Source organism: Palaemon carinicauda, chromosome 28 (assembly GCF_036898095.1).
Source record: "Palaemon carinicauda isolate YSFRI2023 chromosome 28, ASM3689809v2, whole genome shotgun sequence".
Taxonomy (NCBI): Eukaryota; Metazoa; Arthropoda; class Malacostraca; order Decapoda; family Palaemonidae; genus Palaemon; species Palaemon carinicauda.
In genome coordinates, this window is record NC_090752.1 from 14,848,909 (window position 1) to 14,868,908 (window position 20,000).

The 20,000-nt window shown below is 38.1% G+C and overlaps 1 protein-coding gene across 1 annotated transcript in view; it reads left to right on the top strand.

Moving 5' to 3' along the window:
• Positions 1-20,000, top strand: part of LOC137621693 (ring-infected erythrocyte surface antigen-like) — a 125,856-nt gene that overhangs the window by 101,945 nt on the left and 3,911 nt on the right. The window contains exon 2 of the mRNA XM_068352208.1: positions 17,921-18,020. Within this exon, the coding sequence (XP_068208309.1) occupies positions 17,921-18,020 (100 nt within the window). The remainder of the gene's footprint in view (positions 1-17,920; positions 18,021-20,000) is intronic.

Sequence of the window (20,000 nt, forward strand, 5' to 3'; positions counted from 1 at the left end):
GCGATATTCCCAGAGAATTTACCTTAAGGTACCAGAATTCTAACTCCTGGAGCGAGTATCCCTCGTGAAAGGGATATCGCGACATATCAGAGGACGTATTCTAGACACGTCACATGGCAATCTACTACCTAAATAGAGATTCGTCTCGTAAGAGGGAGATTGACGAGATACGAATTCGGGAAGAAAAAGGGGGAAGCCGCTCCCAAGGCCTCCCAATCCCCCGATTCGTATGCGTGCCTGGCGCCAATCCTGGCGCCATCTCCATTCCTTTTTGCGTAGCTTAACAACTCGGTGTTTTTTCCTGTTTTTCTCGCAAATCTTGGATTTATTCAGCTTTTCATGGCTTCTCCGTCTTCGTTGGCCTCGGATAAGTTGAGTATAGTGTCTGTTATGTATAAATGTAGGCTCTTGGTAAAATTTTGAGTGATTAATAGGATTAATCTTTGATACAAGAGCCGTAGCCTACCAGAGGTGTCCTGGACACTGTCACTCGCTAGGTATAAATTAGTTAGTCAGAGTGACATTCCTGGTTGTTTTGCTTAATAAATTTTAGCTATTTAGCGTTACATAGGATTTCCTTTCGTGCTTAGTATTATTTGGCGAAGTATTCGCCATTCTGACCTACGCTAGGCCATGTAGCCTAGTCGTTTGGTCCTAGTACTTAATGCATGATTTTGGTTTTTCCGAGTGTAATTAAAAGTTTATTAAAGCTTTAGGCTATATTTTATACAATTTAGACTGTGTGGAATATTTCCAAGATTTCGGTGAATTAGGTAATCGATTCTCTTGGTGCCTAGGTTAATTGCTTATGGAGCCTTAGTATACTTTATTATTCTCCCCGGTTGCTTTCTTTTCTTCGGAGAAGGTATGCAATCCCTTTCCCTCTGTTTAAGCCTTGGGCTTATCCCTAAGTGGTTTTTTCCGAATTTATTTTCGATAAAACTATACTAGGGTGTTACTGTACCTTCCTGTTCCAGCAAAGTCTGGTTCAAAGAGGGACAGAACAACAGAGTTTTTTAGTCTGGTCCGTGTTGTCTGGCTTGGGGCAGAGTTCCCCTCGCTGACCTAACACTTTTAAAGGGAGCTTAGCTCCCTTAGGTCACTATCGAAGGTTTCTGTAGTATGATTCCTCCCTTTGTGATCGACCAGACTAAAGTCCTGTTGCTGTTCTTGGGGAGGATAAAATCTTCCCTTGGGAATAGCAACGCCTTCCTTGCTTTGGTGCTTTGGAAGCTGGCAAGTATTGCTGGCCCTTTCCCTTAGATCTCCCTTAGGCTAAGACAGAGTTCTTGGCTGCGGGTGATCTGTCACTAAAGCAAGGTTGGCAGGACCCTTTTGTCCCTTCCCCCTCTATCTCCGTAATGGCCTTGCCATTACTGTACTGTACCCTGCCGGCCGGCAGAGCTGGCCGGCAGGGGTATTACTGTACTGTACGTCATTCTACTTCTGGACCTAGTATAGGTTGGGATGTGGAATTGACTAAGGCCATTGCCGGCCGGCTGAGATGCTGGCCGGCAAGGGCCTTATGTTTTCGAGTGCTGCCCGGACCTCTCTTGGTCCCTCATCCATGCCTGCCGACAGAGCCGGACGGCATTGGTCAAGGAAGCCTGAATTAAGTTTCTCCCCTTCCTTATATGCACTCTTTCGGTTGCCGGGCTTTGGGGGTCGTGTACACTCTTATCCCGGCATCCATTCTATTTTCTTCTAGTGCTGTACCTGTCCCGGCTGCCGGCCTATGAGGCAGACAGCCGGGCAGGTGTAGTCTTCTGGTTCTTTTGCTGCCGGCTGGCATTGGTCTTGTACCTTTGCCGGCCGGCTTATGTCAGTCCTTGTCTGCCGGTCACCAAGAGTGTGGCCGGCAGCTAGGTACTACCTTGTGTAGTTATTGGCCGGCAGTCATTGCCGGCCAACACTGGCTGTTGCTGGCCGGCAGTTACTGCCGACGGCACAAGCATTTGAACCAGAAGGCTGCCGCCCTATAGCTGTTAAGTAGTATACTTTAAAGCTAATTGTGGTGTGTGCCGGCCGGCAAAGGCAGGCCGGCACACATCCTCCTATACTGTACTAGTATTCTTCTGTATAGCATATACAGTAAGAAGAAAACTATAGTAAAAGTTTAGGTACAGCACTGTATCTTCTAACACTATTGTGTTTTCTTGCACAGCCCTTTGCTGTTGCCCTCAGACAGGAAGCAGAGTCTTCCCCGTCTATTATCCAGGATTTTAAAATCATTGCCTAGGTGTGAGCTCCACCTGTTTCCTCTGGAAACCTTGCATTGGTTACTCTAGTAGAGATAAACCAATTTTGATTTTATTATCTGGAAAGCTGCAACAATGGGTTGTGAGGGAAACACAAGTGTGTGTCTTTCCTTTATGAATTGTTATGCTATACTATGCATATCCAGTGATACATAGTTCACTTGATACTCATGGAAATTTTTTCTCTTTACAGGAGGACCCTCCGAAGTGCGGAAATGTTTTCTGCAATGTCCGTAGCAGGAACCTCTGCGGACATGAGTGTTGTAGGAGGCACGCAGCATGCGCTGTCTCCAAGGATGATCTCCAGTATTGGGACCCTCAGGTATGTACTGTATGCACTAACCTGATTACTGAGGCTTTTGATTCCCCTAGAACGACGGAATCAAGGGATATAGCTAGGGAAAAGCTCCGTACTTGGGTAAGGGGCTTCAAGAAGAACACCTCTGGCCCTTATCTTCCTAGTGAGAAGATGAGGGCGTATCTTTTTCCCCAGGCATCAGCTGAAGCAGTGATTCCCCAGCCTCAAGAGGAGATCCCCCAAGACCTAGTCCAGGTGGACGAGGAAGTCGCAGATGCGATGCAAGACATCCAGTTGTGTGACAGGATGTCTGATGTGGACGAAGGTTTGGAAGAAGACCTCCTGGCAGAAGGTCAGGATCAAGTTCAAACCCCGGATGTCGCAGAGGATGGGGTCGACGAGGTGTCGGCTACTCCGGTTCAGATGCCGGAGCCCATCCCCTCAACATCCGCTGGTCTCCCAGTAGAACTGGGACAGGCCCTCTCTTCGATTGTTGGAATGATCCAACAAATGCAGAAGGAGAATCAGGAGAAGGCGGCTGCAATGGAACTGCGTATGCAGTCCCTAGCAGAATCACATGGGCCCCGGAAAAGGCTCAATGTGAAAGACCTTCCCATATGCTCAGACGCTAACCCATGGAGGTATGCTGAGCACATGCCAATGACGACTGGTAAGATCGTCATTTCGGATAAGCTGGGTTCAGTTCTCCTAGAGGAGGTAGAATTCTGGCCCAGCAAGGCATCATATCCGGACTGCTATGTCCGGCTGAGAAAAGAACCAGCTTCAAGGGAGGAGACAGAGCCGAAAGAGGTCATTATTATGGACCATGCTAAGGCTCAAGCCCTACTTTCATCCTCGATGAAAGAGAGGGGCTTCTCGAATTCGAAGGTAGCAGCATTGAGCAAGAAGCTCCCTTCTTTTGTGTCCTCTTCTGATAGAGCCTTCCCCTTTTTACAAAAAGGGTTTGCGGCTGTCCTAAAGGCAATCGAGGCCGGCAAGCCTTGCCCCTCCCTGGAGGAGTGTAAACCCTTGTCGCTGGCTCTGCCTATGGACCACAAGGACTGGAAGGATGTCCATCTGACATTCTCAGTGGGAAAGTTGGAGGCTGATATTGCCGGACGGCAATTCGGCGAGGACCTCCCCAAGTTGTCCGAATTTCTTTTACGAAGAGAGTTCGAGACAAAAGAAAGACTGGCTGCCTCAATGTCTCATCAGACTACTCTTGAGACGATGGCAAGTGACCCTAAGGTCCATGAAATGTTCATGGTTGTGGCTAAGTCTCACCTAGCCACAGTGACGAAGGACCTTTATGGCTTCGTCAAGGCAAGGAGAGCTTGCAGGGAGTTCGTGTTCACCGGGGCTTCGGTGAGACACGAGCCAAGGAAGTTAATATCCTCCAACATTTGGGGAAAAGACCTTTTCCCTACCGATGTGGTCAAAGAGGTTGTTGATAAGGCCGCCGTGGAGAATAGAAACCTTCTCCAGAAGTGGGGCCTGGCTATCAAAAGAAAATCTTCCCCGGATGAGGGTCCTCAACCTAAGAGGAAGAATATGAGGACTAGGCTACCGTCTCGGCCAGCCAAGCCTTATAGACAGCAACAGCAACTGCAATTGCCTTTGCCTCCAGTGCCCCAGATGGTGGCACAAACCCCGACTACTTTTCAGTGGGTACCCCAGGTGGTGCCAGGTCAGTCAACCACATTCACCCCAACGTTCGAAGGACAGTCTTCTTCCTTTCGTGCAAAGCCTAGAGGAGCAGCCAGAGGCTCGTCTAGGCGCCCCTCAAGGGGAAGGGGATTCAGAGGTGGTCGTGGTCAAGGAGGCAAGACCTCAGGACGGCAGTCCAAGTGAAACGATACCGGTAGGAGGGAGACTAATGAAATTTTGGGATCGCTGGACCTTCGATCCCTGGGCCCAAAGCCTACTCAAGAATGGACTGGGTTGGAGCTGGTACAGCACTCCACCCCCATGCCTTCGGTTTTTCCAACACTCCACCCCCATTTTGGAGGAGTACGTTCAAGAACTGTTGGAGAAAAATGTGATCCGAAAGGTGAAGTCCATCAAATTCCAAGGGAGGCTGTTTTGTGTTCCCAAGAAAGACTCGGAAAAGCTCAGAGTCATTCTGGACTTGTCACCACTCAACAAGTTCATAGTGAATTGCAAATTCAAGATGCTAACACTGCAACACATAAGGACCTTACTGCCCAAGAGGGCATACTCAGTCTCTATAGACTTGTCAGACGCCTATTGGCACATCCCGATCAGCCGTCGACTCTCCCCCTACCTAGGGTTCAGGCTACAACGGAAACTGTACGCCTTCAGAGCCATGCCATTCGGGCTAAACATAGCCCCAAGGATTTTCACGAAGCTTGCGAGCGCAGCTCTCAAACAATTACGCCTAAAGGGAATTCAGGTAGTAGCCTACCTGGACGACTGGCTGGTGTGGGCAGCATCCGAGACCGAATGCTTACAAGCTTCCAGTCAGGTGATCCAGTTCCTAGAGTACCTAGGTTTCAAGATCAACAAGAAAAAGTCTCGACTTTCTCCATCCCAAAAGTTCCAGTGGCTGGGAATCCACTGGGACCTTTTGTCACACAGTTTCTCCATCCCAATGAAGAAAAGGAAGGAGATAGCGGGCTCTGTCAAGAGACTTCTAGATTCCAAATGGATATCAAGACGCGAACAGGAGAGGGTACTAGGCTCTCTCCAGTTTGCTTCAGTGACAGACCCAGTGCTAAGAGCACAGCTAAAGGATGCAACCGGAGTTTGGAGAAGGTATGCATCAAACGCGCGAAGAGACCTGAGAAGACCAGTGCCGCCTCGGCTACGTACTCTTCTCAGACCTTGGTCCCAAGCCAGACATCTAAAGAAGTCGGTTCTTCTTCAGCCACCTCCCCCGTCGATGACGATTCACTCAGACGCCTCAAAGGAGGGATGGGGAGGTCACTCTCATCGGAAAAAAGTCCAGGGGACTTGGTCCAAGCTATTCAGGACCTTTCATATAAACTTTCTAGAAGCTATGGCAGTGCTCCTTACCTTAAAGAAAGTCTCCCCGCGTCACTCGATCCACATAAGATTAGTGACAGACAGCGAGGTGGTTGTGAGATGCTTGAATCGACAAGGGTCGAGGTCACCACCTCTCAACCAAGTGATGTTAGCCATTTTCCGATTGGCAGAAAAGAAGAAGTGGTACCTGTCGGCAGTTCACCTTCAAGGAGTCCGCAATGTGACAGCGGACGCTCTATCCAGGTTCACACCGATAGAGTCGGAATGGTCCTTAGACGCAGGATCATTTTCCTTCATTCTGAATCAAGTCCCAGAACTGCAAATAGACCTCTTTGCGACGAAAGACAACAAGAAGTTGCCCCTGTACGTGTCCCCGTACGAGGACCCCTTAGCGGAAGCAGTGGACGCAATGTCCCTCGACTGGAACAGGTGGTCCAGGATTTATCTGTTCCCTCCTCACAACCTTCTGTTGAGGGTCCTCAACAAACTGAGATCCTTCAAGGGGGTAGCGGCAATAGTGGCCCACAAGTGGGCGAACAGTATGTGGTTCCCCTTGGCGTTGGAACTACAGATGAAGTTCGTGCCGCTACCACATCCAGTTCTGACCCAGCGAGTCCAGAAGTCGACTGTCTGCGCTTCATTACAGAAAACCCAGACCCTGCAGCTCATGATTTTCTCGCCCTAGCGGTGAGAAAGCGTTTCGGGATTTCGAGAGCTAGCATAGACTTCCTAGAGGAATACAAGTGCAAATCGACTAGAAGGCAATATGAGTCATCTTGGAGAAAGTGGGTGGCCTTTGTAAAGGCAAAGAATCCGCAGGAGATCTCAACAGACTTCTGCTTATCTTTCTTCATCCACCTCCATGGCCAAGGATTGGCAGCTAACACGATTTCAGTATGTAAATCGGCTTTGATGAGACCCATTTTATTTGCCTTCCAGATCGACCTAGGTAACGAGATCTTTAATAAAGTTCCGAAAGCCTGCGCTAGGCTCAGACCTTCAGCACCTCCAAAGCCCATTTCATGGTCTTTAGACAAAGTTCTTCATTTCGCCTCCCTGTTGAGCAATGAAGAATGTGCGTTAAAGGATTTAACGCAAAAAGTTATTTTCCTATTTGCACTCGCGTCCGGGGCCAGGGTTAGTGAGATCGTAGCCCTCTCGAGAGAGGCAGGTCGTGTTCAGTTCCTGGATGGGGGGGAGCTGAACCTGTTTCCGGATCCTACGTTTCTCGCCAAGAATGAGTTACCCACCAACAGGTGGGGTCCCTGGAGAATCTGCCCTCTGAAAGAAGATGCATCTCTATGTCCAGTAGAATGCCTAAAGGTCTATCTTCGTAGAACTTCAGACTTCAAGGGTAGTCAACTATTCAGGGGAGAAACATCAGGCTCAAATTTATCTCTGAATCAACTCAGAGCGAAAATGACATATTTTATTCGCAGAGCGGATCCTGACAGTACACCCGCAGGTCACGATCCGAGGAAAGTTGCCTCATCCCTAAATTTCTTTAATTGTATGGATTTTGAACATCTCCGTTCATACACGGGCTGGAAATCTTCCAGGGTGTTCTTTCGCCACTATGCGAAGCAAGTAGAGGAACTTAAGAGATCTGTGGTAGCAGTGGGTAGTGTAGTTAACCCTACTGTTTAACTCTGCGAGGAACAGTGATCTTAATTGGGACGATTAAGTCCAGGGTGAGTGTGTAGGTACATACTGTACTACAAACTAAAATGAGGGCACCAAGTGCCCATACAGACTGTTCCTTCCTTCAAAGGTGAACCTCGCATAAGTTCAGACATGTGTGCCAAGCGTTTCTAACGCTAATGTGATTGATTTGTAATACAGATTTTTTATGACTTGATACCTTGGTATCTCATTAAAGTGGTGTTTAATGGTTTTTCTTTCAGATAAACAAGTTCTGTTTACTATCATACTTATGCTTAAAGTTTTGGGTTATCCCCTTTTATATAAATATATATATTTGTTGTTAACCTGTCTGTTTATTATCTGTCAATAAACTTGTTCTTGAGAACCTTGCGTCTCTTTCACCTGTGTCAATTTATTGGTATAATTGAGCATTTAAATTCTATGTATCTTATCTGGGATAATTCTGATAGAATTGTTCTGTTTTGCAAGCTATGTTGCATTGGTTTATGTAAGTCCCCTAATGGGAGGACTCCGTCCCATAAAGGGACGAGGGCGGTTTTATTAGTTTCTTCCTATGCGGATATAAACCTTTGTCCAATACAAGTATTGTGCGGATGACTGGTCAATATATTGACGCAGTAGTTCTATACAAACTATGCTTTACCTAATATAGGGCGAGGCCACTATATTAGCTTGCCTGAGATTCATACATAGATATATGTACTCTTCGAGACTTTCCAGAGTCTAGTAGGACTCTTCCCTGTAGGGGGCAGGAAGCTCTAACATAGTTTATAGTTAGTTGAAAAGATGTATAACGGTAACATCTTAGGTCTCTAGGTCTAGTCGACCGGGAATAAATATCTCCGGGGAGTACGGCACGTTCTGAGAATCCACAGATACAGTAATGCTCTGGTACACTTCCATCAGGACGACATGGCTTGAGCCCAAAAAACGGATTTTGAGCGAAGCGAAAAATCTATTTTTGGGTGAGATAGCCATGTCGTCCTGATGGACCCGCCCTTGCCTTTCTAAGAAAGGACTGTAGGACCCCTCCCTACATACAGTATCTGTAGCACCTCGTGTACGCTACAAGGAATACAGATGGCGCCAGGATTGGCGCCAGGCACGCATACGAATCGGGGGATTGGGAGGCCTTGGGAGCGGCTCCCCCCTTTTTCTTCCCGAATTCGTATCTCGTCAATCTCCCTCTTACGAGACGAATCTCTATTTAGGTAGTAGATTGCCATGTGACGTGTCTAGAATACGTCCTCTGATATGTCGCGATATCCCTTTCACGAGGGATACTCGCTCCAGGAGTTAGAATTCTGGTACCTTAAGGTAAATTCTCTGGGAATATCGCCGTAGTTGTAATATACCCTAGGAAGCTACCCTATAGGAACTTCCATCAGGACGACATGGCTATCTCACCCAAAAATAGATTTTTCGCTTCGCTCAAAATCCGTTATATATATATATTCCTAAAATAAATTTAACATCACCCAAGAATTATTACACGTATATATCTTGTTTATCTGATATATTTGTATGTTAGTTTAGTAAGAACCAAGGAATCTTAACATCTTGATCACATTTTACTTCCTTTGTTTCGTTTTGCGCAATTTTGGCGCAACTCTCTGTGTTGGAGCCTTTATGATCCACCCAGACAATAAGCTTTCAGCCAATTGGGTGAAAGCAAATGGGTATTTCACGTTTTTCCGTAGTTTTCTTGAAAGCAGTTCCTTTCAGGATATCGTAGTTCTTGTTAGTGCATGACAGGTAGTGGTACAACAGGGACGTTGATTTTCTCTAGATCATTGAAGATACCAGGTTATTTTTAGAACTGCTTTATCAACAATCTTGCAAATAGTGATATATATCCCTTAAACCCTGGGATAATCTAAACGGGTTTGATAAAAAAAAACTGTCAGCTACAATTGTGTACTGCTACAGAAACAATAGAATTTGCAGAAAGTAGATTGGTTTTAGAAAGCTTTTATTCACAATTGTGGGATTAGTGATAGATAACCCTTCAATCCTATGATAATCTAAACGGATTGTGATAAAAAACGGATAATCACAATTGTACTCTGTTACAGAAGTCATATCCTTTTTCTTTAATTGCTTTTCGAAGGCACCTTGAAAATGAACCAAAACGGCACCACCTCTCACAGCTATGTACGGACGAACCACAGCATTCCGCTTCCCAAGCTTGAGGTGAGATAGTAGGACTTGAGTAATTTGTTTGAGTTTATGAGATACAATTGACCAAAAGCACAGGTCATAGTGGAACGCGGAACCTCAGGTGAGGTTAGGTCAGGATATATTTGCCATGATGCGGCCTAATTAGGCAGTTTTAGGTTACTTTAGGACTTAGTTTATGAGGCATACTTCTTTAGTGGTTTATTCATTTAGTTACTGATGTATTATTGCTTCACTCCTATTGCCTCTTTCATTTACTATGTATACCGCACCATCGATGATGACACCAAAATGTTACTTTTATTGATAAATATATTTTTATTTTGTATCCATAACTCCCATTTTCTCACATGGAGACCTTAAATTGAATCCTTGCCCATAATGTTAATTAGGTTTTGGAAAGTGAGGAAACCAAAACAAGGGATTTGTTTCAAGAATGGTAGTGGGGAATGCAAAAACACCAAAATGACAGGCGGTAAGTATATGAGTTATGACATAAACAGAAAATTATGAATGATTTCGTATAAATGTTATTCTGAATATTTCTCCTATAATTAAATCCATAATTTGAAAGTACCGTATTTAATCCGTTTGATTTTTAGTTGAGATTAGAATTAAGACTAGTTACTTTAGTTTGATCAATCAATTAATTTATTCTTTCGTTCATTCGTGAATAATTGTATGCTTATTTTATTTTGACCTCTTGTGCTCTTTGCTTTCCATTTGAGTGCCTTCTTTTTAAACTTGAGTAAGATTTTTGGATCACTACTTTTTCCTTATACAGTGAGCACTGTTAAAAAACCGCAATTTTAATCAGAAATTCTTCGTTAAAATACACTGTTCTCATCCGTATTTCAGTAAAATACAGGCGACAGTAAGTTTTACTCTACTTTGTTATTATCTTTTACTGGTTGGCGACCGTAATAACACTCCTTTGCGTCAATATATCCATTATTAAAACGTCAAATACCTGGCAACATTTATTCAATGATTTTTTACCAATTTTCACGGCAAATTTTTAACAGTGAAGTCATAAAGGAGAGTAATAAGAAGCAGCATATTACTCTTAAAAATAAGCCACACCCTAAGGTATTCGAGAAAAATTAAAGTAATATTGCAATATTTTCCTGTTTTTTTTATATACCATCAAAGAAAACTTTCTTCGAGAGCCTGACGTGATGTATATCGTGAGGGGCAGCAGCTGTTTAGATTCTTAAAGAAAAGCAAGATATGATCTTAAAATTTGAAAGATCATTTATCAAATAAAACATATGTTGACATTTCATCATTTTTTTTTTTCTTCATTGTACATGTCCCTCAAGGCTTCTTGGTAAGCATGCAACGTGTCATACTGCCTTCCTTGGCCATGCAGTATGTAGTAGGTGTCAGTATAGTTTAATGAATATTATGAGGTAGTAATGTGATAGGTATCAGTGTTGAACATTTGCTCATTATGGTTTGAATTAATGAAGTCCTCTTCTATGCCAATCTGGACATAAATATTATTCTTTATGTTTATCACAAGTGCGTTAGTATGTTTAGTTTGATATTTTTATATGTTTTTTCTTTCTCATATATTATTTGTATATATAGTTGTGTGTATTATATATATATATATATATATATATATATATATATATATATATATATATATATATATATATATATATATATATCTATATATCTATATATCTATATATATACACACATATATATGCGTATATATATATATGTATGTATATATATATACATATGTATGTATGTGTGTATATATATGTGTGTATATATATACATATATATATATATATATATATATATATGAGAGAGAGAGAGAGAGAGAGAGAGAGAGAGAGAGAGAGAGAGAGAGAGAGAGAGAGAGAGAGAGAGAGAGAGAGAGAGAGAGAGAGAGAGAGAGAAATGGTAGAAGGTGTCCGTGTTTTCGTGTCAAAAGCTCATTGTATAAAATGTTAAGAATGTAGTTTTATAAGAAGCTTTTAATGGGAAAGTATAAACGGGAGAACGATTCCCTTGTACAACACTGGATTTGAGGCATGGATTTGGTATCTGATGTAAGTGTTATGTTGGGACTAAGGAAGGGATTAATGAATGCAATTCATAATTCTGTATGTGATGTTTTCAAATGATACAATACTGAGAAGGAGGCTAAGGATGAAAACTGTGGAAACTAGAGGAGCACTCAGTAGAGCGCAGACCACCGCCGCGGTAGCTTATTTCTCGACCTTTTGCTCGACCTTGACTTTTGACCTTAACATGTATTGATTGGCGTGGACTTTCTTACACTCAAATATTAACCAAGTTTGAAGTCTGTGACAACGATGTGCAAATTTATGGCTGATTACGTGAATTGAACATTTCCCTCACTGTGACCTTGACCTTTGACCTTAACCTTCCAAAATGGAATCGTTTCAGGCTTTTTCCATAACAGTCAATCCCTACAAGTTTCATTACTCTGTGATTAAATTTGTGGTCAGGAAACTGTTCACAAACACACAAACATGGTGTATATCATAGCCTCCTTCCAACTTCGTTGGCTGAGGTAATTATGAAGAGAGTTTAAAGTATTTGAGAAGGGAGTATGTTAACTGTAAATGTGAAAATAAGTGAGGATATGAGAATAAATGAAAACATGGAAACTGAAGCTATGAATGTTAGTATGGATGATGTAAGAAAGGAAAATGTGATTTATTTTTTTTTTATAAAAACTTAGTAATAAGTGTAACGTATTAAGGTAGGATTAATTAGAGTATGTGATTAGTCACACAAAAACTTATGGGAAATAGTAGAGGATATAGAGAGATTCATATATAACTAGACATGTCTGTAGTTGCCAAGGTGAGAATGTTTAAAGAGATTAATTAACCTCTGACTCTTAAGGATTTTAAGAGTAGATGCTGAATGAGACGGACAAAATAAGAGTAGCTTTTGGGTATCCAGAGCTGGTTAAGGTTTTACCGTAGTGTTTTCAGATGGTTTGGTCACGTGGAAAGAACGGAAAAAATATAAAAAAGGTAAAAAGAGTTCATCATTTGAAATGTTTGGATGTAAGAGGAGAACGAAGGTAAAGAAAGTGACGATATATATATATATATATATATATATATGTATATATATACATACATTTATATATATATATATGTATATATATATATATATATATTATGTGCGTGCTTGTGTGTGTGTGTATAAATATACGTACGGGAACTTGAAACACCCTACACAGACAAAAACCATACATCATTCGTGTAGGTATGAATATATTAGACGACAGAGAGAGAGAGAGAGAGAGAGAGAGAGAGAGAGAGAGCCTAGTTCATCATTAGGCATAAACGCGACCCTTTTAGGGAGGCCATATTAGAATGAAAAAGATCACAAGAAACCATGAATATATTAGGCGAGAAGTCAGTCCTCGTTATTAGATCCATATAGAATGCTAATGTCAGTACCTTCCTTTTGCTTTGTTCTGGGAAAAAAAAGCCTACTGTCAGTCCCGCGTCTTCTTTTTGGCATCAACATTTCTCCAGTTTTGAGTTGAAGTTTTCGAGAAGTTTAATTGCTTCTTGTTACTTCCTTCAGATGAATTACTATTTCACTGAATATCAGCAGACGCTTTCTAGCAGTAGGAAGTGATGTTGAAGTCTACGTCTTAAGATATTGTCATTTATTATTATTATTATTATTATTATTATTATTATTATTTGTCAATCACAGTCTACAGAGACTGGTGGTTTATAGTGTGGTGTTCCGGGTTATATCCAACTTCCTTAGGAATCCATCACTTTCCTCTCTTAATGTACTGTTGCAAGTAGCACGCTCTTTTGTACAAGTCCTTGGGCTACATCGGTTCCTACCTTTTCAAGATTCCCTTTCAATGATCTTATTTTTATTGCCATTACTTCTCCTTACATATTCCATAGCCTTCTCCTTTCGGTCTTTTTCTCTTCCCCTATCTTCCACTCTCAAGTTCCACGGTACTGCGACATCTATGAGTGATACTTTTTTCGTTGTTTTGTCGACCAGAGTGACGTCCCAGAATAGTTTAGCCTGATCATTTTCTACCACCGTTTGTGGTTGATGTTCGTACTATTTGTTGCACTGTTAAAAAAAATTATGAATTAATTGGAAATTCTCCGTAAAATTATACTGTTCTCAGCCTTATTTCAGTATAATACAGGCGACCGTAAGTTTTACCCTACTTAGTCAATATCTTTTACGGGTTGTTGACCGAAATATCACTCCTTTAGATCAATGTATTTGTTTTTAAAACGGTAAAAATCGTGAAATAAAATTACCAGGCATTTACCGGTTTTCAATGCAATTTTTTAACTGTGTGCTGCATTGTATTTAATATTTACTATAGAGACTCCTGTTTAGAGCTTTAGCCAATGTATCATGTTTCTCATATTGATTCTGAGATTATTATTATTATTATTATTATTATTTTTTTTTTTTTTTAAATGGTATTTGGTGTCATGTCTGGCTGAGATCCTCCCGGTTTTCAATTATGATAATGACAGTATATTGTTTGAACGCTGATCATTCACGTCAGAGAGAGAGAGAGAGAGAGAGAGAGAGAGAGAGAGAGAGAGAGAGAGAGAGAGAGAGAGAGAGAGAGAGAGAGAGAATGCAAAGTTGATTCCAAGTGGAAAATTGCTTGCGAATTACATCGCAATTGGATTTGCGGATAAAAAGATCGGTGAGAAATATACATTCAGAGTAAGGTGGGTTTAGAGGGTGTTGCAACTATTGTTTTGCTGATAAACTATAATTATCATTAATATTACTTGCTAAGCTACAACCCTATTTGGAAAAGCAGGATGCTATAAGCATAAGGGCTCCAATAGGCAAAATAGCGAGTAATCATGATAAAATACCACGTTGAGTCAATACTAATCTGGAAATTCGTTGGTGGAAGTGCCTGGTGATGGTTTTCTGGATGTATTTAATATTAATACATAGGTAATACCGTGTAAGAATTACATTACTCTGAAGAGGTCATGAAATAACTATGATTCGATTCAGCTACTTTTTTATATTTCTTATTTACGATAAATCTAAGTTATAATGCCTTTGAGTGGAGTAGTCGCCTTATTCTACAGTATTATTTTTTTTTGCCAGAGATAATATGATTTTAAAAATTTCAGTGTAGTCGATGAAATGTTTAATAAGTTTGAACCGATAATGAGAAGGGTAAGTCCAGTGGGTGTTGTTACACCGTATATTAGCCTGGATTATTTGATGTAGTTGTTATCTGTATATATCTATATCTATATATTTATTTTTCCACTATCTATGTTGCTTCTGATAATTTAGATTGTACGCTTGAACTCATCATTAATTTTCAAATATTGTTGAATTCCTACTGTAGATAATTTATGCGATTACATTTGAGTGGAATAATTATTCTACCCCTCTCTCTCTCTCTCTCTCTCTCTCTCTCTCTCTCTCTCTCTCTCTCTCTCTCCTCTCTCTCTCTCTCATGCGTCTGGTGTAGTATAAAGTAAATTTCGCTGTCTTTTTTTTCACATTTCTATATATCCCTTTATAATATATATTGAACATATGCACACATGCAACAACACATTCAGGCACACTCATCCCCGCTATAATCAAGCACGTAGACACTGCTGTTGTGCCATTGTTTGTTATTATATAATAAGGTACGGAGATCAATGAATACCTTTAGAAAATAACAAATCAAAAAGTACTCTGAGAATATACAAGATTACATCACCGAAAAGTGAAAGCAGAATAAAAACAAAAGGTGATTGTTTATAATTGTTAAATAATGTAGCCAAAAAAACACAATAAACGAAAATTGGCAAGAAGAGAAATGCTGTTTAAGTCTTATACCATTTGAAAGACATTAATTCAAGTTTTTCTATATAGATATAAGTTCGTGTGATTTAAAAATAAATAATAAATATTCCCTTTTTTACTCGATGAGTAAAGGTAGTATTTGAAACCTGTCCGGAAAATATATTTTATTTAATTCTTTTTTTTTCTTTTTTTTTTTTAAGCCAACAAGTAACCTGTTCGGTGATAGTCAGCCTATAATCACTCGGTATCTCATTAGAGAGATCATTAAGTTAGTGGCCTTTGGCGAGAAGTGTTTATGGATATCAAAAGAATAACTGAATATTGAAATTATCCTGTTTGTTTGTGCCCCGTAAGTTTGGTACCTTATGAAAATAAATCTGGTCCATAGTTCATATGCAGTTGAATCCTTAATGATTATAAGTCTATGCTAGAATATTAAAATTTTTCTTAGTGGATGTAGATAAAGATGGGGATCATATTTAATATCCATTCAATAATTCTCAATGTATTCCGTTTTATCTATCTACTAAGAACAAACATGCATAATTTCATGAATAAACACACCAAAATTAAAGTAATATACATATTCATATCTATATGACAAAATGGTTGTGTTTATAGCTTGTTGTATATATAATTGTATTGTATTTTATGGGAAGAGAGTGATATCATTTTTTAACATTAGAGTGTGCTCGGTTATATACAGTTAAATCCTTAATGATTATTAGTTTATGATAGAATATTAAATTTTTTCTTAGTGGATGTAGATAAAGATTGGGAATATTTGATTTTTTTATTTCACGGGTCAATAGTTGTTTCATAAAGTTGGTTGTCCTTAAAATAAGTCTTGAGGCATATGATAGATCATTACTCATTAAAGTGGTTTCTGAATATCAACTGCGAAAAGAATTAGCCTGTGCATTAGAAGAGGGCGGGAGTTAGGTATATATATATATATATATATATATATATATATATATATATATATATATATATATATATATATATATACATACACATGTACAGTATATACTGTATATGTCCATGGTAATGTGAACTAATGATGTTCAATTTATTTTCTCTTATGAAAAATTTTACAATAAATTATCTTGTTATTTTCCATTTAGACTTGCATTTTATATATATATATATATATATATATATATATATATATATATATATATATATGTATATATATACATATATATATATATATATATATATATATACATATATATATATATATATATATATATATATATATATATATATATATATATATATACATATATACTTGTATGTATACATGTGTGTATATACTGTATGTACATATATGTATGTATGTGTGTTTGTATATGTATATATATTGATATATGTATGTATTTTGTTTTTGTAAGTATATGTTTATATGCATAAAATATAAAGCTATGTAATTAGGATTAATTCTTTTATTTCTTGGAATTTTCTTTCTATTGTCTTTTCAAAAATGTCATTGAATCATTTTTTTTCTGTTCTAGGATGTAAATGGACTAATATTTTAGCTTTTTTCATCTTTATGTGGATTTTTCGTATTTTGTCTTTTTTTCTGCGCGTTTTTACCGTGCGTAATATCACGATTTTTAACTTCTATCTATAAAAAACACCGCACACACACACACACACACACACACACACATATATATATATATATATATATATATATATATATATATATATATATATATATATATATATATATATATTATATACATATACACTATACACATATATAGATAGATATGCACATACATGTAAGCACCATTGGCTTTGAATGTTTATATAATTTTAGAAAATTTACAGTTTTGTAGAACTTCAGTAAACATTTTTTACATTTCTTGTCCATATGTTCTGATATTTATTTGTGTTTACTGGTAACTGCATTGATCGATGTTTTACTGCACTGAAAAACAACTAGTTTAAAGTGTTGCTCTTTTCTACCTGGAAGTCCTTGTTTTTCATATATTTAATTATTGGTTATTCTTATTCAAGTATACCTTGTTTAATGATTTTTTTGAATATTTTTATTCATATATGTGCTATCTTTATTATATAGCTCATATTAATCACATTTACGACAAATTAAAAGATGTTCATGGAAGTCTTTGAAAAATAACTGTAACAATTCTATCTTGTCCTTTTCAGTAATGTAGTAAAGGCGAGGCTCTCTATGAAGTGTTTGATTATTGTATAAATACAAAATGAAGATTTTGTGAAATTATTACTAATTGGGTTGTTAGATCATTTGATATGCTCGAGAGATAGTTATATTTGTTTTTAAGGTTCCTTGCGTAATAATTACAATAACATGAATAAAGCCTTATGATACCGATATTCACCCTTTTCCATCTAAACTATGATCTGATGTATCAATTGTTATGACAGTAACTGTAAGTTTATAATAATGTTTATGATGGTAATAGTATTTATTATTATTATTATTATTATTATTATTATTATTATTATTGTTGTTGTTGTTGTTGTTGTTTTTGTTGTTGTTGTTGCTGTTGTCTTTGTTGTTGTTGTTGCTGCAGTTGTTTGAATATCTTATTGAGCTTAAAAATTTACAGTTAATTTTTTTCACGTCAACTTACAGTTATGATAGTAACTAAATTTATGATACTCTTTATGGTGTTAATAGCAATTATTATTATTGTTGTTGGTGTTGTTGTCGTTGTTATTGTTGTTGTTGTTGTTGCTGTTGTTGTTGTTATTGTTGTTGTTGCAGTTGTTCAAGTTATGTTATTGAGCTAAAGATTCGCAGTTCACTTTTTTCCTCGTCAACTTACTGTTATGATAGTAACTGTAAATCTATTATAGGGTTTGTGATGGTAATAGTAATATTTTGTTGTTGTTGTTGTTGTTGTTGCAGTTGTTTGAGTATGATATTGAGTTAAAGTTTTGCTGTTCACTATTTTCCTCGTCAACTGACAGCTTGACTCCATTCTGCTTTAACTATTCAATCACAGTTTTATTATGTCATGTTAATTCATACAGTTTTATATAACATTTCATGACTCCCTAATGCTAATGCATTTTTTTTAAATGCACAAAAAATACTGTAATTCCTTCACTTACCAAAAAAAAAAAAAAAATAAAAAAAATAAAAAAGTAAATAACATTATAATAAGTCACCTTTATGTTCCTACTTATTGATTATATAACTTAAAGAAAACTGTCACATTCACCGACGCTATGACCTTTTATTTTTTCCCAGAGCACCAAAAAAAAAAAAAAAAAAAAAAAAAAAAAAAAAAAAAAAAAAAAAAAAAAAAAAAAAAAAACAGTGGTTCCTACGCCTCTCTCCTCCCTCTCCTCTTTATGTCAATTATTTAAAGTAGCCTTGCTCTGTTCAAATCTAGTTACCTCGCATCCATTATATTCAAGTCAGAGAGAGGCGCGAAATGTTTTCTCTGTAAACAGAGGTTGTAGGTTCCTGCAAAGAAGACGCCTCCACTCCTGGAGATTTTTTTTTTCTTCTTATTTTGTTTATTCTGGCTTGTTTGATTAAGCTCTACATCGCATTAGAAAACGTTTCGTTAATATCTTTGAAATTTGTTTTGAACGTGAATCGTTTCTTTTTTGAAGTTGCTTCCTGGGAAAGAGAGTGTAAGTTAATGTCTTGTTTTGACAGTAGAATAAAAAGGAAGTATTATGGATGATACTGTGATCTCTCTCTCTCTCTCTCTCTCTCTCTCTCTCTCTCTCTCTCTCTCTCTCTCTCTCTCTCTCTCTCTCTATTAAAATTTTCCTTGGAGGTCCTGCTACGGTTCACACTCGTTTTTCATTGTGACATTTTTTTATATTATTGTATTGTGACCTTTTTGGGGGTCATTATTTAATTACAAATAAATTATAATTCCTAGATTACTACTGTCAATTTTCAAACAGAAATTTCTTTCAAATTAATAAGTATCTTGGATATTGACATTGTTTAGTATATCAGAATATTAAATTGTGAAAAATATCAAAATATACAAATTCATTCAGACTTGGTACAATGATTCATCTCTTATATTAATGAAATATCAGGATATAAGAGAGCTCTGGTCGGATTTCAGTCAACTGTACTCGAGATAATTTTTTTTTTTTCACAAAGATATCTATAATATTTTATATCTTCACTATTATCATGTGATTCAAATAATAAATACTCTTATTTTACATCATCATCATCATCATCATCGTCGTCGTCGTCGTCGTCGTCGTCATCATTATCATCATCATCATCTCCTACGCCTATTGACGCAAAGGGCCTCAGTTAGATTTCGGCAGTCGTCTCTATTTTACAAAATCCTAAAAATTCCATTTAACACCGATTGGGTTTCCACTGCTGGTGTTTCTAGTCGTTCATTTGTTTATTACATTTTTCCCGAAGTTGGTGTGAGCCACAATATAAGCTTTATTCTAGTCATTTCCGGGGTTTATCCGGGTACGTTAATCTCATGATCTTGATACATATTATTGTTTTAGAGATTGTCAGGTACGATAGAGTAATCTCTTATATACAATATATATTGATGAAATTCCAGTTGAAGGCACAGTGCACAAAAAGTGTATTTGATTTGTCTGTTGATAGTAGGTATCTCTAGCTTGCAGGTATGTCTGGCTTTCATTTGGGGCTTATAGCCTTTTAAGGCATATACAAAGAGGGATACTATAAGATGTAAAATTGTTGCAAATATTTATTCTGTAAATATATTTTATTTTAGCAAACACAC